Raw genomic sequence first — 23,267 nt, 5'->3', positions numbered from 1 at the left:
TGCCTAGAGGTCACCATCCAGGCTATCTGATTCTTGTCTTCCAATGGCTGGTAGCTGTTTCACAATTCTGTAAGTTGTAGGTAGATGACAGACAAGCAAATTGACCTCGTTCCCCATCCTGTGGAACAAAAGCCAGTTTGCCTCTGTCTGCATTTTCCTTTCACCATTCCTTTACTCCATATGTGTGCACTTTTTAAAAACTCTCTTCTGAACTAGTTTTAACATCTGCCTCGTTTTCTTATTAATTAATGAGTGCTGTAAAGTTTTCAACACAGGTCATTTTTATATCTGTGTGAGCATCATGATTTTACCTTTTTCTGAAAACTGCCCTTTAACAATCAGATTAAGTCTCACAAACCTTACCCCTCGAGGCTTTTTATATTACTGATTTGCCATCCCTCTGCAGAAAAGATCCCTTAAGAAAAAGTCACCCTCAATCAGAATTCACACCTTTTCCAACTGGAAGCGTCTTAACCAGTAAGGCTCTATCTCACGGGTCATGAGATTTTTGGTGAAATTCTTGTGGCGTCAAGAAGCTGCTGCTACTTTTCCCCCTGTCACTTATTTTCCTAATCAACATTTCTTCCGGTTTTCTTTCTTAACCCTTCTCTGTAGCCAATTGAATTGGTTATCACAATGTTAGGTGACCAGACAAAATACCGAGTGGCGGCGGAGGGAAGGAGGTCAAGTATGACTATGTAGTCATCTACTGTTTAAAATACCCTAATTTTGATTTACAGTAAAGAAGTCACAGGTCTCAGGAGACAGGCGCACATGTAAATTTCATAAGCGGACTGTCTTCCTCCTCCCGGTCTCCCTCCCCGCCTCGTCGTCTCCCTTCCCCTCTCCTCCCCCCTCCCTCTCTCCCTCCCCTCCCTCCGTTTCCCTCCTCCCCTCCTTCCCTCTTCCTCCCAGTCTCCCCTCCCTGCCCCTCCCTCCGGCTCCAGCCTTCCCCGGAGGCCGGGAATCCAGGACAGCCACTGGTCCACCGGGATCCCACCGCCCTCCGTCACCGCGTCCACTTCCGTCCCCGAAGGAGGCGCCTCCCCCTCGGCTTGCCCCTGACCGTCTCCCCTGTGTCCCCCGGGGCTGCGGCGTTGCCCGCTCCGGTCCGGCGTCCTCCGCGCGTAAGGACAGCGTCCTTCAGGCAGTTGGACGAGGTACGTGCGCTTCGCTAGCCCAGGATCGCGCTGCAGGTCCGCTCCGCTCTAACTTGCGCATGCGTTTGCTTGAGGCAAAGGAGGTCTTTGCCATGTGCACAGGTAATGAACCTATTAAAGTCCATTTTCAACACCAGCTTTTATCAAAGCAGTACATTGTCACTGCAGAAAAGCAACCCCGCCATCCTACTTTGGTATATTTTCCTGTATTGTTTAGCCATACATTTTGAATAGACAGTTGAAATCATACTGTATATAAACTTGTATTCCTTTTTTTCCATTTAACACTATGTCTTGATCCTTTCCTCCGTGCCATTAAATACTCTTTGTAACCGTTTTCCTACAGTTGAACATTTTGGTCGTATAGTTCTTACTACTGATATAAAAGTATGGGGGAAAAATGAGCGTATCTGCGTCCAGCTCATTCTCCACATTTTGCAGCCTTTATTAAGGATGGGTGTTAAGAGAGGAGGGTATTGGGCTTCCCTGGTGGCGCAGTGGTTGAGAGTCCGCCTGCCGATGCAGGGGACGCGGGTTCGTGCCCCGGTCCGGGAAGATCCCACATGCCGCAGAGCGGCTGGGCCCGTGAGCCATGGCCGCTGAACCTGCGCGTCCGGAGCCTGTGCTCCACGACGGGAGAGGCCACAACAGTGAGAGGCCCGCATACAGCAAAAAAAAAAAAAAAAAAAAAAGAGAGGAGGGTCTGGTCTAGGCGTGTAGCGTCCTGTATGCTGGGTCCGTGTTGCCAGGAGAGACTGTACCGTTCCCACTCGGCCATGTGGGTCAGGAGGTGAAGCGGTGGCCTGTCCCAGGCCTTGCTGACGCTGGGCACTGCGATTTAGGGCTACTTGCTGATGGACATGCCACCTGTTGTTTTCAAAGCCCATTTAAAGTAAGGTGGTCAGAAGTGAGCCCTGTGGGTATCTGGGGGAATGCCATCCAGGCCTCACAACAGTCCAAGAAAAGGCCAGAGGCAGCCACATGATTGGCAGTTCACAGGCCAATCTAGCTTCATCCCATCTAGTTTTCCAATTAATGCTGTCAAGACCGTGTACCCTTTGGAAAACACAACCATGATTACTGAAAAATAAAAATAATTGGAGGAGTTGATGTTCACAGAACCATCTAAAGATAAGGAGGGCCCTGCCTTCCCTGCTGCAAGATGGAAGATCAATTGCCATGCAAGTTACAGTGTTTACCCCGTAAAGGAAACCCCCAGCCTTCCCCTGCAGCCACCTTAGAGGTCCTGTAGTTGTTTTCGATGCCCTTTCAGGTGTTTCTGTTTCTAAATCTCTGAGGCTGCCAGCATTTTATTCCTAGACTTCTTTGCTTGTTGCATTCCCATCAACACCAATCCCCTTCACTTATCAAAATCTGCTTCCCTATTTCTTTTGGAGATCTTCATTGCTTTAGGAAGTGTGACTTCTGAGTTATTTAAATCCTGGGGGGTATGAAAGCAGGAAACCACACTAGCTCAACCATACTTGACCACCCATTTCTCGCCTTCTGCCCTCCAGTGAGAAAAGGGGAATGTTCAATTATACAGTTAAAAGATAAGTTTCAGCAAAAGGCAAAATCATGACTAATACAGATAGAAAAACGAACGTGTGTTAAAGATTCTATCTTATTCATTAAAGAGGGAACCAGGCAGATCTTATAACTGGTTCAGAAAAAGAAATCAAGAAGCACAAACTTGTTTGGAGTAAAAGAATGCCTCCGGATGGTACATTTTAGGAAAGGGGGGAGGACACAGCAGCCCCTTGGAATTTGCAGGTCAAACACGCACCAGTGATCCCCGTAGGTTTTGACTTACAATTTTGTGGAGGCATTTGCTGTGTGAAGGAGGACTGGAGGGTTTCAAAGAAAATATCACTCATTCGTGACACTTGTTAAAAACCGGTAAGGCAGACCTTATTCAGGACCATCGTGATAGGGGTTAGGGACCACTCCAGGGGGATCTTGCAGTAGGAGAGAGACATTGGGCTCAACTCTGAATATAAGGAAAAGTGGGAGTTTCTAGCCAAGGGGCAGAGTAGGGGGTCAGTGGATGGAAATAAAGGGATTCCAGCTAAGCTGACCTAACAGGATTCTTGCAGAAGACAAGCCAGGGTGATCGGACATCACCTGGGGGATGATGGAGGATGAGAGAGCAAATCAGATAGGAGGCTGGGGGATTCTGCTAAACCGACTTAGCAGGATTCTTACTAAAACTGGACAAAGCTCAAAAGCCAGGGCCTAGTTGAGAAGAGAGTTCAGAGGATCCTGACTAGAGTTCGGTCAAGGAGAGAATCTTTGTCAAGGGGCCAGAAAAGTCAGTCTGTAGGGGACGGGTCTTGTAGTCATTCACAATTATGTGGGATCTTGCATGGGTGTCATGGGGGAAACATGTACTTTAGTGCTGCATCCTGGGTGGCACTGACAGAGAATGTGCCCATCAGGGTCTCCCCTGCTGGAGCATGTCCTGGCCATCCCTCGTGTCATAAAGAGAACTCTGACTTCTGGAGGCGTTGCTGGTGGAAACCACAGATCTGATCTCAGGGTGGCTGGAGTGTGTTGCCAAGTCCACCTGACATGATACAGAAAAGTGCTTCTTGGTACATTTTATGAGGACCCCACCATACATGTCAGACCCACAGTCCCATCCCCTTACAGGAGGAAACCTTATCCCTCACTGTGACCTTATAATGTCATAGAAGAAACTCTGTGTTTCAATGGAAAAGTACCCATCGACTATAGCCCACCCTTCCGGGCTGTCTGATTCTAGCCCTGTTCATTGTATTTGAGCTGTTTTGCAGCTCTGTGAAAGTTGGGGGTAACTGATAGGTTTGTAAATTCTGTCCTGGCTGGTGGAGAATTAATTGGCTTCCTCCCCTACTGTGGAAAAATTGGTTTTGTCTCCATTTACAATTCATCTCAACATCCCTGTACTCCATATAAATTAGTGCTCTTTTCTTTTTTCCTTAGGACCAGTGGTAACATCTGCCTTATTTCCTTCTATCATATGAGTAAAGTACAATCTTTAATGTGAATTCATTTTGGTAACTGTATAGGAGTCGAGTTTTACTTTTTTTCTGAAAATTGTGTTTTAACAAATGTGTCATTTGGGAGGGAAAAGAGCCCAAATCTTGAAATATATATACAGAAGGTTTACGTATAGTACAATCAGTAGAGTGTCAAGGGTGTGTTTCCCAAGGCTCTTGCCCACAGAGAGACGGTCTACCCTGCCCACTGTGGCCTTGGCCCGGGACACACTGGCTGGGCTTGGCTGCTGTGCCCCGTGAAGTGTCTGGCAGGAGTCCAGCCTTCATGTGTGGCACATCCAGGCCTTCCCAGCCAGCACTCCTTTCTGTGGGAGAAAGGTCTTTCAGGATCAGTTCAGAGAGTGGCTGTCTTAGCTGTAAACATTCCTTTTGGAAAGTGGATAGCAATCGAAGGTAAGTAAAAAGATTCAGATTCAAGGCTGCTTATTTTCTGTGGTCTCGCATCCTCATAGGACAGCCAGGTAAGAAATCAGCCTGAGGAATAAGTTCTCAACAAGTAATGTGCAGTGGGACATAAAGTTTACTGCTATTGATACTGGATTGTTCTGACTTCTCTTATAATAGTTCCATAAGGTAGTTTATGGAAACAAAACTATGAAAAATACCGTCAAAGTTTTCTTTGGTCAAATGACTAGCTCTTAATTTCTCTTTCCTTAAAATTTAGTCATTTCTAGTTATGAGCATTTAGAACATTCTGGAAAGTACAGGATATAATGTAATAGCCACCTATAGGCACATGACACAGATTTATTTAAAAAAATAGATATTAACATTTTGTCCTGGGCTTCCCTGGTGACGCAGTGGTTAAGAATCTGCCTGCCAATGCAGGGGACACGGGTTTGAGCCCTGGTCCGGGAAGATCCCACGTGCCGCGGAGCAACTAAGCCCGTGCACTACAACTACTGAGCCTGTGCTCTAGAGTCCGTGAGCCACAACTGCTGAGCCTGTGAGCCACAACTACTGAGCCTGCGTGCCACAACTACTGAAGCCCGTGCGCCTAGAGCCCGTGCTCTGCAACAAGAGAAGCCACCGCAATGAGAAGCCCGTGCACTGCAACAAAGAGCAGCCCCTGCTCGCCGCAGCTAGAGAAAACTGGCACGCAGCAACAAAGACCCAACACAGCCAAAAATAAATAAAATTAATTAATTTAAAAATATGTATTATTCAGGGATTTTAGTATTAACTTAGCATCAAAAAACCATTGTCTCTCTTTTTTTTTTTAACATCTTTATTGGAGTATAATTGCTTTACATTGTTGTGTTAGTTTCTGCTGTATAACAAAGTGAATCAGCTATACATATACTTATATCCCCATACCTCCTCCCTCTTGTGTCTCCCTCCCACCCTCCCTATCCCACCCCTCTAGATGGTCACAAAGCACCGAGCTGATCTCCCTGTGCTATGCGGCTGCTTCCCACTAGCTATCTATTTTACGTTTGGTAGTGTATATATGTCCATGCAACTCTCTCACTTTGTCCCAGCTTACCCTTCCCCTCCCCGTGTCCTCAAGTCCATTCTCTATGTCTGTGTCTTTATTCCTGTCCTGCTCCTAGGTTCTTCAGAACCACTTTTTTTTTTTTTTTTTTTAGATTCCATATATACGTGTTAGCATACGGTATTTGTTTTTCTCTTTCCGACTTACTTCACTCTGTATGACAGACTCTAGGTCCATCCACCTCACTACAAATAACTCAATTTCATTTCTTTCATTGTCTCTCTATATAGCATTATGTTTTTGAGATTTACTGTATTGATAAATATCTATGGAATTTGCTCATTGAACTGCTATGTAATGTTCTTTTTAGGAGTGTATTAGCTGTAACACATTACTGCAAACTGGGTGACTTAAGACAGCAGAAATTTATTCTCTCACTGTCTGGAGGCCAGAAATCCGAAATGGGCCGTGCTCTTCCTGAAACCTGTAGAGGAGAGTTTTTCCTTGTCTGTCTCCCGGCTTCTGGTGGCTGCTGGCAATTCGTGGTGTTCCTTGGTTTGTAGACGCACCCCCTCCAAACTCTGCCTGTGTCTTCCAAGGCCGTCTCTCCATGTGTGTCTGTGTCCAGATTTCTCTCTCTTCTTCTAAGGACACCAGCCATTAATTAGATTAGCACCTACCTTCACCAGGATGGCCTTGTCTTAACCTGATTCCTCTGCAAAGTCCCTATTTCCAAATAAGGTCACATTCACAGGTTCTGTGGGTTAGGACTTGAACAGTATCTTTTTTGGGGGATGCAGTTCAACCCACGACAATGAATAAATGGCAACGTATCTCATTCTCCTGATGGTCGTTATATTGCTTGCAATTGTTGCCACATTTTGGTGGCAAGAACAGCCTTGCGTACCCACTGCATGTGTCTGTGTGTACAGACACACACACACACACACACACACACACACACACACACACACACGAGTGTGAAATTCTCTAGGGAATACACCAGTGGGGGGATTTCTGGGTTGCAGGGTGTGTTCCTCATTGCCTTTGCTGAACTGCTTCCCAGAGTGTGTATCAGTTTACACTCCCCTCCGTTTCCCTGCTTGGGCACCATCTCTTGGTGTTAATAGACTTATTGCCAATCTGCAAGAGGTAAAATGGTGTCTTGTTGTTGTTCTTGTTATAATTTCCTTAAATACCAGTGAGGTTGAGTATCTCTTCACATGTTTACGGGCCATTCAGGTGTATCCTTTTGTAAATTGCCTCATATCTTTGGAGCATTTTCTATTGGGGCTGTCTTTGTTTTGTTAATTTCTAAGAATTCTTCATATATTTTATCTGGATACTATGGCCTCTGCTTTGAAAATAATTTCTTCTTTTAGTCTGTATCTTGTTTTCTCACTTTTTTACGGGGACTTTTATCTTACAGTGTTTAAAATTTAATAAAAGTTTGAAAGCTTTTTGTTGTAGGAAATCTCAAGCATGTATGAAAGTCGAGAGGGGCTTCCCTGGTGGCACAGTTGTTGAGAATCCACCTGCCAACACAGGGGACACGGGTTCCATCCCTGATCCGGGAAGATCCCACATGCCGCGGAGCAGCTAAGCCCGTGTGCCACAACTACTGAGCCTGCGCTATAGAGCCCGTGAGCCACAACTACTGAGCCTGTGTGCTGCAACTACTGAAGCCCGTGCGCCTAGAGCCCATGCTCCACAGCAAGAGAAGCCACCACAGTAAGAAGCCATGCACCGCAACGAAGAGTAGCCCCTTCTCGCCGCAACTGGAGAAAGCCTGCGTGCAGCAATGAAGACCCAACACAGCCAAAAATAAATAAATAAAATAAACAAATTTAAAAAGAAAAAGAAAGCTGAGAGACTAGTACAATGGACGCTCCTGAACCACCCAATTCCAGTACTGTCAGTACTTAGACACTCTCCCACAATCTCCACAGCCTACTGGGAAAGTCCCAGTACACACATCAGCATGTAGCTATAAAAGATAAGGACTCGTTAAAAAAAACCCATCACTGTTATAACATTATTCCTCCTTCCCTTACCCCCCCATTAAAATGATTCTCAATATCATCAAATATCCAGTCAGTTCAGTTTTCCCCCATTTTCTTGTAAGTGTTTTTTACAGTTAGCTACTGCTATGGACTGAATTGTATCCCCCACATTTACATGTTGAAGATGGTATTGGGAGGCGGGGCCTTTGGGAGGCAATTAGGTTTAGATGAGGTCATGCGTGCGGGGCCCCCATAATGGGATTCGCACCTTTGAAGGAGGCTGACAGGATCTCCGTGTGTGGTAGGCAGTGACTCACAGGGCTTTGTTTTCTCACCTGGGTTGCTTGGTGTCCATCCCACCTCCTGAGGAGTCACAGAGCCTTCCTGCCACTGTCATGACCCGGCAGAGCCCCGTCTGTTCTGCCGGCCTCTCCCTGCCTGCGCCCTGCAGCTGGACCTGGCTGGGGGACACGGCCTCGCTGACCCTGCCTATGTTCCGGGCCCTCATTTTCCACTTCTATTCTCCCCTCCAATCGCCTCCTTCTACCCTGATCTGTTGACTCTGCTTCTTAGTTCTCTGAGCAAACAGAGGCAGGTGGGAGCATCCACAACCTCCCTCCTGGCAGCACCCACCCACCTGTGTCTGTGTCCTCACCCTCTGCCTTCTCTCCCAGGGCTGTGGGAGGACCCGCCCAGTGCCTCCTCTGCTGTGCTGGCCTCACCCTTCTCTCCAGAGACCACTGGCTCCCTCTCCGTGGTACATTCTCATCCACAAGCCAATGTGCTGACATTTCTTCCATGAAGAAAAAGAAAAAAAAAAAAGACTTGTTTCCACATCTTCCCTCCATCTTTTGCTCATTGTCTTTTTTAGGACTGGTGACAGTCTAGAGAGAGCTTTCTGTATTTCCTGTCTCCCTGTCTCTCTTCTGTCTCAGCCCCGGGCAGTCCCGCCCTCCCCGCTCCCGCAAACCTGTTCTGGACGCCCTCAGCCTGACTTCCACCGTGCAGAGCCTGGTGGGCAACCCTGTCTGCACCCTCGGGTCTTCCTGCAGAATGTTGCATGGTCTACACCCTCCCTTTCTTTCTTTCTTTTTTATAAAAATTAATTATTTTTGGTGCATACACGTTTTTTCATCTTTAAGTATAGTGGATTTACAATGTTGTGTTAGTGTCAGGTGTACAGCAAAGTGATTCCGTTATGCTTACACTCTCCCGTTCTTTTTTTTTTTTTTTTTTTTTTTGCTGTACGCGGACCTCTCAGTGTTGTGGCCTCTCCCGTTGTGGAGCACAGGCTCCGGACGCACAGGCTCAGCGGCCATGGCTCACGGGCCCAGCCGCTCCGCGGCATGTGGGATCTTCCCGGACCGGGGCACGAACCCGCGTCCCCCGCATCGGCAGGCGGACTCTCAACCACTGTGCCACCAGGGAAGCCCCACTCTCCTGTTCTTGAAGCCCTTCCTTGGCTTGGCTCCTGGACACCACACCTGGGGTTTCCTCCTCTCTCACTGGCCCGTCCTTCTCAGACACAGTCACTAGTCCCTTTTTACCTCCCCAAAGGAAGTCTTAAGTACTGAAGGACCCCAGGGCTCCATCTTCTGCATTCTTCTTTATTGTTATTCCCTGAATGATGTGATTCACTCTCAAGGTTGTAAATACTGTGTTCAGCTGATTCTCATTATTCACAGAAGGTATGTTCGGTAAAGTTGCTGCGAACGCTGAACTAGCTGCTAGTGGACCACAGGGAAATGCAGTCGGTTCCTACGAGCCTCTGGTCACGTTTCCATCAACTCCTCAATATTTAACCTTGTTTTGTTTGTGTTTCTGTATGAAGAAACACAATATATATTTACTACATATTGTTGATTCATTAATATTGACTCATGGCCAACAGCAGTGTGACTCACACCTGAACAAAGCTTGTCTAACACGTATTTAAGGCACATCACAGCCTTCTTGCACTTCGATCACTAGACGGCACTTGAGCGCTGCCCATGAAATCACCAACAAAAAGCACAAAGTTACCACACGTGTGGCACTAAATAGACCATGAGAAGGACACTTGTTTACAGCGTGAGAGCTGAAACAGGAAGACAGAGCACAGCCTTGCTCGACCTTGACTGGGAACGTGCATCTCAGTGACTCAGATTTTTTGTGGCTCTACACAGATTTGTGGATGATGCAAAAAGCCCGGCAAGAATTGATTTTGGAGTTACGAATAAATTTAGCAAGTAGGCAAATGCATGAATACAGAATCTGCAGATAATGAGGTTCCACTGTGTATGCCGATCACTCTGAAATGCATATCCTCAGCTTGGACCCCTGCCCTGAACTTGGGCGTTGTTATCCAGCTGGCCGCTGGACAGGAATGTGAATGTCTCATAGACATTTCAAACTGCTTATGCCACAGCCTGAAGTCCTGGTCTCCTCAAACCTGCTCTTTCGGCACTCTCCCCTTTCATTTAGACATTCCATCCTTTTCCAGTTGCTCAAGCAAAAGACCTAGTCACCACTGACTCCTTTCTGTTAAATATCCTACACGTGCCATCTGTCAGCAGAACCAATTGGCTGCACCTGAAAAATCTATCCAGCCCCTGACCTTTCTCGCTCTTTTCACCATTACCGTTCTCGTGGCAAGAATTTGGCTTTTTCGGTGTGAGATGGAAGCTGCTGGAGGATTCTGGGCAAAGCAGTGTTTCCCACCACGCTCTCTCCCTGATATTTCTGTTCCAACTACACTGTTCCTTGTTGTTCCTCAAAAACCGGAAGAAAATGAACACTTGTGATCCCCTAGATTCAACATTTGTTTGCAATGTGCCATAATTGCTTTATGTTTCTGTATGTATGTCTGTGCGTGTGTGTTTTATAATGATTTGAGGGTAAATTGCAGATGCTGATACTTCATCCCCAACTTGAGCACACATATTTAAAAAATAAGAACATTCTCCTACATAACTTCTATTACCACACCGTAGAAAATTAATATTAATTCGTAATATCCACTATCATCCATATTCGCTTCCTCACTTGTTCCCCAAGTGTCTCTTGTAGCGGTTCTTAACTTGGAACGAGGATGTAGTCAAGATTCACATGGTGCATTTGATTTCATTTCTCTTTAATCTCTTTTAATCTCGAGCTGTCTCATCACCTTTTTTTTCTTTTATATTTTTGAAGTTAGGAATTTTTTCCTCTCATTCTGCATATTTGTCAGTGTTTCCTGTTTCTAAATTTATTAGCGTAAAGTTGTTCATACTAATTTTTTGGTGATTTTTTTAAAGGGAAAAATCTGTACTTACGTCACCTTTTTCATTCCACATATTGTTATGCTGTTGTTGTTGTTGTTATGTGTTCTTTATCATTCTTTCCTTTTTATTGATCGGGTTTGCTGGGGATATAACTTCGAAAATCAGATTTTAATCACTTTCTGTTTCTCCATTGTTTATGTTCATCTCATTATTTTCTCCTTTTGGGTTTATTCTAATTCTTCCCCTCACTTCTTGAATTGAATGCTTATCTCCATTCTTCCCTTTTGTCTAATACATGCAATTGAAGAGGATCAAAGGATACCCTCCTCAAATATGGTACTTTGGTGTATTGATTATTTTGAGCTGAAGGCAATTAGGAAACAGCAGATGCAAAAAGAGTTTTTCTCCCTCCCCCTTTCTGCCTAAAATTAGGGCATAAATTCCCTCTCCCCCATGAGGGGAGCAACTCTCATCACCAGATTCCCCATATATTTCCCAGTCATGCCTCCACAATTTATCACCCTTTGTTAAAATGCTGTATAAACCATGTGTCTAACTGCTTCTTGGGTTTTCACTTCTTTTCTGCAAAACCACTGTGTGCTAAAAATTAAAAATATTAATAACGTGTATGCTTTTTCTCCTGTTAATCTGACTTTTGTCGGTTAAATTCGCAGGCCCTCAGTTGCTGAACCTAAGAGGGTAGGGGAAAGTGTTTTTCTCTCTGACTGCAATCTAGGGTATCAATATTTCTCTAAGTACCAGTGTATTGCTTCAACTTTTCGCTACAGAGTGTTTTCATTGTAATTCGGTTCTAAACCTTTTGGATGTTTATTATCATTTCTTCATTGTGCTAATATAACACGTTTTATATAAAATTTTTGTTGACTTGTGGGTTAATATGTGGGCAGTTTGGTAGCTGTTCACATCTGCTTGAAAAGACTGTATATTCTCTAATTGCTAATGAAGAGATCTCTATCTTTGGGTTCAGGCTTCCTAGTTTCTCCTTTCCAAGGAAACCTCTTTGAATTAAAAACAAAAATTTAATTAGAGAATCTGTCTCAAACAGTGAATTTAATATATTTACATTTGTTTGGATTTATTTCAGCCCACATTATTTTTTGCTTTATGGTTGATAGGTTTACTGTTCTTTTTCTTCTCCTTTCCTGCTGTTTGTTTGGTCAAGTGTGTTTGGGTCTCCTCCTCATTTCTACCCCCGTTCCCACCATCAGTCTTCCTGACGAGTGTTTATTTGGAGCACTTCCTCCTGTGAAGCTATTTGTAGTAAGCACCTCTTCAGTGGGATGCATTTTTCGGCCTGGATTGTGAAAGTCTTGCATTTGTTTCTGCCAGGTGCCCAGGGATTTCCCTGCCCAGGGTCCACTGTTCCGTCAATTTCTCAGCCTAGGTATTCCTACTTCAAAAGGATGGTGCAAATTTGGGGGACTGGTTTTTGTGTTGTTGTTGCTGAAGACTTTACATTCATTTATTTTCCAGTTTTATTTTATTATTTTATTTTTTATGGTTGCTTTTTTCCTTTCCTGGGCTTCCTTACCATATTCCTCGGCTTGGTTGGCAGAGTTTTTCTTTTTTCTTTTGTTGTTTGTTTTGCATTTTGTCTGCTAAATATGAACCTTTGAGGGCTCAGACCTTGTGTGGGAAAGTCTCAGTTACAAATCCCTGTCTCAAGGGGTCCCAAGGCCTCACTGGACACAGAGTCCTAAGCACTGGTTAGGTGAGGGCCTGTCTCTGGGTCTGGCCCTGTCCCCAGCACCCTGGCTCCTTCACATCTGCTCCTGGCGCCCTGACCCTGACCTCCAGTCTCCTCTCTCACCCGGGGAGGGGGTTGCTTTCTTTCCCTCTGAGCTCCACCATTTTAACTTTTCTTTGTTAGTTGCATTCACTCTGGTATTTCTACTGTTTATAATGGGAATGGATTCTTTTTTTTTTTTTTTTTTTTTTTTTTTTGCGGTACGCGGGCCTCTCACTGTTGTGGCCCCTCCCGTTGCGGAGCACAGGCTCCGGACGCGCAGGCTCAGCGGCCATGGCTCACGGGCCCAGCCGCTCCGCGGCATGTGGGATCCTCCCGGACCGGGGCTCGAACCCGCGTCCCCTGCATCGGCAGGCGGACTCTCAACCACTGCGCCACCAGGGAAGCCTGGGAATGGATTCTTCTTAGCTTAATCTTATCACCCAGAACCAGAAGTTATCATTGATTTCTTGCATGAATACACTGTAAGTATAGTTAAAATTAATTTTTTCCTGTACTCTTGATTTTAGTTTTCTCATTGTTTATAATCTTGGGATGTGCCCCACTCAGTGTAATGCATGTGTCTCTCTGTAGCCTGACTTAAACATCTCCAATGGCTAACGAAGCTCACCCTTGTCCATGTGACATTGGCCATAGAATAGAGTACGGAGGGTTGGGGCGTGAAGTTCAAGTTGAGCACATCAAGGCTTATCTCACCGAATCCCCCGTTGACGCTGGCAAAGCTGTGATTGTCATTCAAGATATATTCGGCTGGCAATTGCCCAATACCAGGTATATGGCCGACATGATTGCAGGAAATGGATACACGTACGTATAAAATTCTTCTTCTTTTTTTTTTTTTGCTTAAATTCATATAAATTTCTGTATTTTGTTCCCTTCAAAGGAAATGAAACCAAAAAACCCTGAGTATATTCTGATGTACATTATGTATTTTCTTATCTCACTGGGGTGCAGGTAAGTGGAGACTGTCACATGCGACAGCCAGTGTCCAGTGGAAGCCAGCTGCTCCCAACCCAATGTCTGGGCTTCAGGTCCTCCTAGGATGGCTAGCCCTGTAGACTTGTTGGACGCTGGGAGAGTTATTTCCCGTTGTGAGGCCCTGCACAGACACCGGTACAGGACACCTAGGGCAGAACTCGCCAGCTCTGAAATGGATCCTTTACTTGGCCCTTGAAGCATCTCTGCCTGGGGTCAGCTTTCACGCACAGGGCACACGTAGTTATCCTGGTCTGAACACGAGCTGTCATGGCCTGATGTGAGTTAGACTAGCTTCCAGAACTGGCAGAGTGAGACCTCAGCTCCCAAAGGCTGTCTCTGTCACATTGTGTGACCATGGCCACCTTTGGTGACTGCTGTCACCTGCTTGCCCCGCGCCGCTGTGCTGTTGGTAGCAGCTTCAGTAAAGCACGGCGGAGAGAGAGGAGGGACCATCCCTGCCAGCCCAGCTTCACTCAGCGAGCCCCGAGTGTGGTGCACCCCAATTCCCTTTTCTTATTTCTTAAAAAGAGGAGCTGAAAACCAAAGCGTGCACCCATCTCGTTTTCCTACAAAGAGAAACCCATTGAAAGGAAGCACCCCCACTGCCGTGTGATGCAATTTCCTGTTGACTGGAAAGAGGACGTCCACTTGATTTTTCCCTTTTTCATGCCCTCACGTTTCTTCTTGTGGATGTGGCAACTTAACTTTCCAAGGGCAATACCAGTAACGAAAACAATAGCCAGCCCTGATTGCTTTCTGGCTCCGCCAGACCGGGGCCCTAGGGCGTTCCCTGGGTAATTGCCCGTCATCCTTCCAACAACCGGACAAGGCGGGGCTGTCACTGTTCCCATTTTGATGGTTAGGAAACCGGGGCCTGAAGGCGGAGGTCACCCGCTGCATCGAGGAGATTGAATGGGACGGTGGCTTCCGTTGTCTTGGGTGGGTCCATTAGCTGGAGACGGAACATAAAAATGAGTAAAGATGCCTGTGACTTACAAAGCCTGTCACCCTTATCTAAGTATTTTGCCTTCAGAATAATCCTCTGAGGGTGCACGGCTCTGTTAGATCAAGAAAAAGGGCTAAAAGTGATTAAGTGACTTGTTAAGGTTTCAGGGCAGAACGGGGCAGTACAGGGACCTGAACTTAGATTCTTCTGACCCAGATTTCAGTGTTCCTCCCACCCCTGCAGGAGAGGTTGTGTTCCTCCATCCATGGCTGTGACCTTTACTTCCGGAATTGGCTCTCTGGTGGGGGCCGCGTTGCCCCACCCCGGGGTTGGTGCGGAAGGAAGGTTGACATGGACCCCGCAAGCTGGCTTGTCTGCTCCGCGGCCCCTTTTAGAGCCTGCATGAGACCAAACCTTCGGGGCAGGACATTGTGCCCTGTTGGCATCCTGGGCGGAGGTTGGGAAATTGCTTGGTCATGGTGACTGGGCCGCTCACCAGGTGTGCCCTCTGGCCTGAGGCTAATGCAAAAGGCCAGCTGAGAGGTGCGACTCCTCAGGGGCAGGAGGGGAGCCTGTGTCCACCCGCCCAGGCCCTTGCCGCCTGGGAACCCTTGTTCTGGGCGTCACAGCTAGCGGGGAGTGCGCACGACCGAGGCCTCGGCATTTCAGACGGGCTGGGCTCTCAGCCCGCTGCCAGAGGCCCTGCACCTTCGGTTGTGAAATCTGAGATGCTCTGGCCTGGAGCCAGTTGGCCTCTTCGCTGCGATCACAGCTGGCCCTTGTGACCACTACCTTTCTTCTCCTGTGGTCCAGAACCGCCAACGTGACAAGTTCTTAATGAACAGAAGCAAATATGGAGTCCCAACAGTTCTGAAACTAAGCAGGATGAATGTCCCTATTTTACAGAACCATTGTTCCAGACTTCTTTGTAGGACAGGAGCCGTGGCACCCCTCAGGGGACTGGTCCACCTTCCCGGAGTGGTTGAAGACAAGAGACGCCAGAAGGATCGATAAGTAAGTACCAAGTACGTTACCAGCCAGCGTGGCTGTCTTGGTGGCGCCCCAGGGCCCCGGGGGGAAAAGGCAGGAGGGAAAGGAGGGTCTGGCTTCCTCAGTCACCCACCCACCTGCCCGCCCTCCCGCCGTGTACGACCTCAGAGGCCACAGTGAGGCGGAAAGGAAACCGATTTCGTTTAGCACAGTCTTTGCAGCGGAGGGTTGGTTAGAAACCAACAAGTACCCTGCTGGCCAGTAAGTTCACTTGCTTTCCTCTTTGGGAAATGCTTCATGGCACCGATGCTGAGAGAGCTTCCTTGAAGTACCTGGGGGTCCCATTTTCCTTGACAGTTGGGCTATAGGGGTCCATAGATCAACACTCCCTCCTTCCCCTCTGGTTGCAGAACCAGTTGAAACAACAGGCAGAGAAGAGAGATCAGAGAACACGTCAGCCCCACTTCCACTCCGCTGATTGGAAACTGAGGCCCCAAGTGCCATCTCCTCCCCCCAAAAACGCCACCCTCCCACCCCCTGCCTCGGGGAAACTGGGTCTTTAGACCAGACCCACCAGACCAGGACTGCGGTCTTGCCAGGGTCCAGGGAACTGTGGGAAGAAAAGGGGGGTGGATCCCCCAGGATTGCAGCCTTTTATTAAATTGGCTCCAGTCAGTCCAGAAGCAAGGACCAGAGGGCTTAGCTGCCACTCAGATCCCCTCTTCTTGGTTTGGAGGAATAAGGATGGAGCGGGGAAAGAGGCAGGGATGTTCTCTAGTACCAAGCTCCTCCTGAACAGGAAGACCTGAGCCCAGGGCAAAGGGGTCCCCCAGCCCTAGCCCCCGACTCACCGTGACCAGGCATCCTCCTGAACGCTGTCCTCTCCCATATCACATCACAGCACAGCCCAGCTTCTCTCTCTGCCCTGCTTCCTCCCTTGCCTTCCCCAGGGTGGACTCTGAGATCACTGGGGACCCAACTTCCCACACCTTTATCCATTTCCAGGCCTCCCTCCCAGGGACTCAGACTGCAAGCCCAGGAAAAACAAAATGAAGCAAGAAGTTACGAATAAAATACAAGTAGAAACACAAGAGACCCCGAGAGCCTGTGATGTGAATATGAAATTCAGCTTTGCGTAGAGGGGAATAGTTAGGACATTTTGAGGAAAAGCCTTGTGGGGCTGCCTTCTATCTGTGAGCGCAAATCAGGGTGATCCTTTCTGGAGGGCATTAGAGCACCCAGAGGTACCTCTCCACAGGGGATAAGGAGAGCCACACATTTTAAGTCAAAATGAGACATAAAATGGAGACACTAACTTGGAAATTAGACTAAAGTCCTTGTGTCTAGTCAAATATCTTTTGTTTGAAAGAAAACCCATCTTGAATGGTTACTGCTTAAGGAGTCATGGAATTTATTGGCTTATAATACTGAAAAGAGGTAATTTCTGGCTTCAAGCAGAGGTTGGTCTATAGCTCAGAAGGTATCCCCAGGATTCGACCTCCCAACATCCCGCAGCACCCTTGTCTGATGCCGGCTCCATTGTCAGGCAGCATTTGCCTCTGGGTAGCAAGATGGCTGCAGCAGCCCCAGCCTCCCATTGGCTCCTTTCCCAGCAAACCAGCAAAATTCTCGTTTTGTCCTGATGGTTATGACTGGGTCACAAGTCCATCCTTGAACCAATTGTTGTGGCTAGAGATTGCTATGCTGCGATTGGCCAGGCCAGAGCCACATACTCCCCTCCTGGAACTGACCCTCCCAAAGTATATGGACCGAGCATGGGGAAGGGAGTTTCATCCAAAGCTAAGTTCTGGTGTTCCCAGGAAAGTGGGGAATATACTCGGCAACAAAAGGAAGATAGGTTCACTTGAGTCAGTGAAAGAACATTTATAGAAATGCCCTCTTCCTTCTTGTCTCCTCCAGTTAAGGCAGTTATTCTTAAGATCAAAGCATTCGAGAAAAACTGAAAAACAAAATGACAAAAACTATTCCTTATTCCATTTTATTTTGCAGAATTACTTAATTACAGCTCTTCTAACATTATGAAAATAACTACTTGCACACAGAATGGTATGATACATATGTTTAAATGTGTTCAAAGATATCTTATGATTAAAAGAAAAAGAACGTGCAATAGAATTGCTTTCTCCTTTTTTTTTTTTTTTCTTAATTGCAAACAGTGTTTCTTCCTTATCAGATCCAGCAGAACTTTCCGGGCCGGCCTTGCAGCACTACCTCTATTTTGGCGTTGTGCTTCTAGTTGCAGAAGCTGTATGAGTTCCAGACAACCAGTTTGCAAACGAACCATTTGCAAGGCCAGAGCCACTGTTCCCCGTCCCCTCGGGCTTGCCTCTTCCTCGAGGCTTTCCAAATACTACTGTGCTCTTTGGGCATGGGAGGAAACAGGCGATGCAGAGTTAGGGTGTCGGGCAGGAGGATGGAATGTGCTGAGTCAGACAGAGCTGGGGAGCTGCCTCCTGATTGAGGCCGCGCCCTGCTGAGAGAGAGGAGATGAAGGAGCTCCCTGGGGCCGGATCTTGGGATCAAGCCCTAGAGCCGCGCTGTGGCCTTGGGCCTTGATCTCTCCTGAGGCTGTGGAAGGCTGTTGCTCAAGATGGTCTGATTTGTGCCACCCTGTCAGGTGGCTGGAAGAGGCTGGGCTTGGCAGGGAGACTTGCTGGGGAGAGATGTCACTTGTTACTCGTCACCCAGGCAGGAGGTGGTGAGGACGGAGGTCTGAAAGTAGGGATCTCAGAACCTCGAGGAACAGCTGCTGAGAAAGCCCTGTTACCACTAGTGCTTGCTGCCCAGTGTACTTTCAAGGGGCCACAAAATATCTCGTTTGTTTTTTTTGGCAGTGCCAGAAGCTTGCTGGGTCTTAGCTCCCCCACCAGGGATTGAACGCGGGCTCCGGCAGTGAAAGTGTGGAGTCCTCACCACTGGACCACCGGGGAATTCCCCTTGAATAACTTTTCTTTCATTCTAGAGAAGTTGACGCGGTCTTGAAGTATCTGAAACAACGTTGTCATGCCAAGAAAATTGGCGTCGTGGGATTCTGCTGGGGTGGAGTTGCTGTCCATCACATGATGATGAAATACCCAGAATTCAGGGCAGGGGTGTCCATCTACGGTAAACCTGCCTTGTGCATTTTTACACAGTGAAAACTGGAGGAGGGGTTGAGTGACAAAGGCCACGAGCCTCTTCCCAAACTGAGGGTCCTGGTGTAACACAAACCCCAGTGGAGCAGAGATGGCCTATCTTAAGGAATTGGTTTTAAAAATCTGAAGGTAGAGGCGGAAGTATGTAATATCTAACCAGAGGGAACCTGGGTCCTGACAGTGTGCCTTTGGGGAAATCCCCTAATCCGAGGTCTCAATTTCTTAACCTAGGATGAAGGGGATAACTTTCTTTCTGTGATGATGTTTAATATCAAGCAATATTTTTATGAGCAATAGCTGTGAAAAGATTTTTCCAAGATATGACTAATTCTCAACTACTCACGCATGCATGCAGTCCTGCACACACACACACACACACACACACTCACTATATATACACATGCATATATGTGTATATATATGAAAACAGGGAAAGGGAAAACCGACTCTAAAATGTAAATAGCAACATAAACATTTCATGCAAACAAACCAAATGTATCACACCAATGACATAAGAACATTATATCTGTGTATAGAAATGGTTACTAAGTGAGGATATGGAAACATCCGACCTTGGCTTTCTTTCATGATAGTATATCCAACAGTTATACTAATGATTCTTATTTGGCTTAATGGTTCCTCACTGCGGTATTTTCACTTACTTTTAGCATTAAAAAAAAGCCCTTTACCTGTTTACTTACTCAAAGGCAGCAGCAAGCTGCCGGTTGCCGCTGTGCACAATGGGGCTGGCAGCCCTCGCGGCGCCTTTGTGTTAATTAGCACAAGGCGCTCCGGAGTGGACTGCTCGCCGGCACCCCCTCGTGGCCGCCTCTGCGCAGTGCGCGACTGCGGAGCCGGGCGGGACTTGGAGCCCAGGGGCCTCAAAGCGCTGTGCAGCCACCTAACGTGGCCTTCACAGAATAGGGCGGAAAGCGTGGCCCTCTTGCCCGTGGCTCCCTGCATTCTAGAGAGGAGTTACAGCTAAGGGGAGGCTCTCCGGCTTACTTGGCTTTGCTGTACTGACAACAGGAAATGGAAAACAATTTTTTTTCCTCCGTACTGACTGGGATTCTCTGTGACCACCCTTGAGTCAGGCTCCGCTGTGAGTCCTCTATCTGAGTAGGTCCCGACCTTGGGCTCTCTCCTTGGCCCACTGGGTCAGTTTAGCGAGAACTCCCCATCCTTGATATGTGATCAAATTCCTCCTGTTCCCCCCCCCCCCCCCATGCCTTGTCACCTGGCCTGCCTTCAGCAAAGGCTTTGTCAAATACTGTCTGGCCAGAATCCCCGTAGCCCGATGATTCCTTAGTCATTTTCCATCCACCGGCCCCCATCCTGCTCCGTGGTGGAAAATCCCACTTGTCCTTGCATTTGGGGTTGAGTCTGGTGTCCCTCCCTCACTGCAAACCCTTGTTGCCGTGGTCTCCTCGAATAAAATCTTCCTTACCGTCTTTGACAAGTGCCAGAATAATCTTTTCTTTTTTTAAATAAATTTATTTATTTTATTTATTTAGTTTTGGCTGCGTTGCGTCTTCGTTGCTGAGCGCGGGCATTCTCTAGTTGCAGCGAGCGGGGGCTACACTTCCTTGCGGAGCGCGGCCTTCTCTTTGCGGTGGCTTCTCTTGCTGTGCAGCACGGGCTCTAGGCCCACTGGCTTCAGTAGTTGTGGTGCGTGGGCTCAGTAGTTGTGGCATGCGGGCTCAGTAGTTGTGGCTTGTGGGCTCTAGAGCACAGGCTCAGTAGCTGTGGCGCACGGGCTTAGCTGCTCCGCAGCATGTGGGATCTTCCCGGACCAGGGAGCGAACCTGTGTCCCCTGCATTGGCAGGTGGACTCCCAACCACTGCGCCACCAGGGAAGCCCAGAATAATCTTTTCTTTAGAACTCCTCTCATCTCAGAATGACAGTGGAGTTTGAAACTTTTACTTATTTTCCTATAGGAGTGGGCACACTCAAAGTTGTCTGAATCCCCAAAGTCCAACATGTTTTTGACTAAATGATCTCTAAAATTCTGAAGGCACTTTAGAAGGATGAAAACTAATTATTATGAATGACCTGCTGGGACCCGCTGCCGTGCCCAGGGACTTCACACACGTGGTCTCCTCTGAGCACAAATACCCCATCAAACCCTGACGTCAGAACCTTGGGGCTTGAGTAAACTGTGAGAAACTTCCAGAACAGCGGTGGTCAAATGGTCCAGATTTGAAAGTTATCACCTCTTGGTAAATGAAGACACGTCCCAAGAGGGAGCATTTTTCAGGCTGCTGCGTATCTTTATCTGCCAAGCAGCCGGCCAGGTCTACAGCCGTCATTTAATGGCCTGATTCCTGGTGAGTGAGGTAGAGAGAAGGGACCTCAGACTCAGTAACCTCTTTGAGCCCAGTTTTATAGAACAGGCCACTTTTGTGGAATTGCTAAAAAGAAGAGACACAAAACCCCGAAAGCATATGTTTTCTTTTGAAAAATCTAACTCACATCGTATTCTGTGGCACATGTACGGGAGTCATACCATGTGTCCCTGTCCCGCCCCCATTCTCCAGGCATCATCAAAGACTCTGAAGACGTGTACAAATTAAAGAACCCCACGTTGTTCATTTTTGCTGAAAACGATGCTGTGATTCCTCTAGAGCAGGTAAGTTGGCATCTTAACTCTTCTCGTCTCTGTGTTTAATAGCAGGACTTGACATTTTGGGGAAAACATCCCGAAGGATTCATTTGTTGCTCCAAATACGTTTCAACATTAAAGTTTTAAAGGTGTGTTTTATCGGGGACTTTGAGGGGGTCTGTAACCCCTTAAGTGCTCCTGCCATGGCTGGATGGCTGGTTACTTCCCTGCCCATGCTCCCTCCGCGTGGAACCCATGAGTTATCATAAGATCTCTGTCCTTAAAGACACAGCTCTGTTTGTTTTTTTAATTAAAAAATTTTTTTTATTGAAGTATAGTTGATTTACCATGTCATGTTAGTTTCAGGTGTACGCCACAGTGATTCGGTTATACATAAAAAATATATATATATACATATATATGTATATATTTTTTCAGATTCTTTTCCCTTATAGGTTATTACAAAATATGGAGTATAGTTCCCTGTGCTATACAGTAGGTCCTTGCTGGTTATCTATTTTATATATAGTAGTGAAGACACAGCTATGTTAAATCCAGTATGTTGATAAGGAAAAGGCAGATGGAAACTGTGGTTCAAAAGCAGTTGTTTAGAAATTACTGTTGTTATTCATAACTGATACATTTTATTGATATGTTTTAAACAACTTATACCTGAATCTATGAATTACATATTGAATACATTGAATATGGTATATGCAAATAGACTGAAGTATATATTGAATAATATATAAATATATTAATACAATTTCAAATAATTGATGTATCTTTAAAAAAAGTATTTTATTTTTATTTATTTGGTTGCACCGGGTCTTAGTTGTGGCACGTGGGCTCCTTAATTGCAGCACGCATGTGAGATCTAGTTCCCTGACCAGGGATCGAACCCGGGCCCCCTGCATTGGGAGTGCGGAGTCTTAACCACTGCACCACCAGGGAAGTCCCCTGATGTATCATTTTTATATCGCTCTGAATTCTCTCCTTTGTCAGAGGTGCGGACTGTGCCGATTTTAAAATTAAAAGTGAAAAATTCATGATAGCTATGGAACTTAATTTAAAGCACAGATGTTAAAGCTCTTTGATAAGCATTCAGGGAAGATTTGGAGAATGGAAAATATTGCTAGAGGGTTGAAGTCCTATCATCATGAAATCTTTTGCCAACCAGGTCTCTTTGCTGACTCAGAAGTTGAAAGAAAACTGCAAAGTGGAATATCAAATTAAAACGTTTTCTGGGCAAACGCACGGGTTCGTGCATCGCAAGAGAGAAGATTGTTTGCCTGAAGACAAGCCCTATGTCGATGAGGCGAGAAGGAGCTTGCTCGAGTGGCTGAACAAGTACGTGTAGCCAAGGCCAAGGGCAAACTTTCTCAAAATAGCTCGCATCCAGAAATTTGCTTTGAAATGCTTAGATCATTTGATTTCATTTTCACTTTACAGAAGATGAATCAAGGAATCCTGAAATTCATCTGAAACACAAATTCAGTAGGAAAAGTTAATGTATGAAATACTTTAACCTTTAACATGTGCATAAAGAAAAATTTTAACAACAGGTCAGGACCTGAAGAATTTGGATGGTAGAGTAATGTGCTAACTATTAGTAAAAACCTAGAGCTATCCAGGGACCAGCTCACAGATCAGGCATGGCCTTCCGGCCTTGAACTGAGCACATCCTCTAAAACGAATAATATGGCAAAACCGTGAAGAGCCTGAAATGTAAACTCAGGTAAAGCCCACCTTAATTGGACTTTTATCTCTGTCTTAATACAGATGAATTTGTCATGTTCATATATTGCACTATGAGAAATTTTGAGATTAAAATAAGGTTTTAATGACTGACCTAATCATATCAAGCTAAAGACTTAATTTTTGAATCTGTGGCTTTTTCTAAAAGCTAATAAAAAACGATGGATGAGAGTTGCCATCCAGCTCCC

At 46.4% G+C, this 23,267-nt stretch overlaps 1 protein-coding gene and 1 long non-coding RNA gene across 3 annotated transcripts in view; one reads left to right on the top strand and one right to left on the bottom strand.

Annotated features, from left to right (window-relative positions):
- LOC141278258 (uncharacterized) overlaps positions 1–1,200 on the bottom strand; it is a 7,166-nt gene extending 5,966 nt beyond the window's left edge. The window contains exon 1 of the long non-coding RNA XR_012330625.1: positions 1,067–1,200. This is a non-coding gene — a long non-coding RNA (uncharacterized lncRNA). The remainder of the gene's footprint in view (positions 1–1,066) is intronic.
- Positions 926–23,267, top strand: CMBL (carboxymethylenebutenolidase homolog). Of its 2 annotated transcripts, none has more exons than XM_004326109.4 (6): positions 926–1,160; positions 13,223–13,456; positions 15,480–15,587; positions 18,547–18,689; positions 21,257–21,348; positions 22,502–23,267. In XM_004326109.4, the coding sequence occupies exons 2-6, from the start codon at positions 13,242–13,244 to the stop codon at positions 22,679–22,681; spliced, it is 738 nt and encodes a 245-aa protein (XP_004326157.1). In that variant the 5' UTR covers positions 926–1,160; positions 13,223–13,241; the 3' UTR covers positions 22,682–23,267. The 2 variants fall into 2 exon arrangements, with proteins under 2 accessions (XP_004326157.1, XP_019806690.1); XM_019951131.3 differs by lacking the exon at positions 926–1,160 and adding an exon at positions 12,866–13,113.

Source organism: Tursiops truncatus, chromosome 3, assembly GCF_011762595.2.
Source record: "Tursiops truncatus isolate mTurTru1 chromosome 3, mTurTru1.mat.Y, whole genome shotgun sequence".
Lineage (NCBI taxonomy): Eukaryota > Metazoa > Chordata > Mammalia > Artiodactyla > Delphinidae > Tursiops > Tursiops truncatus.
This window is presented reverse-complemented; position numbering and strand designations above follow the sequence as displayed.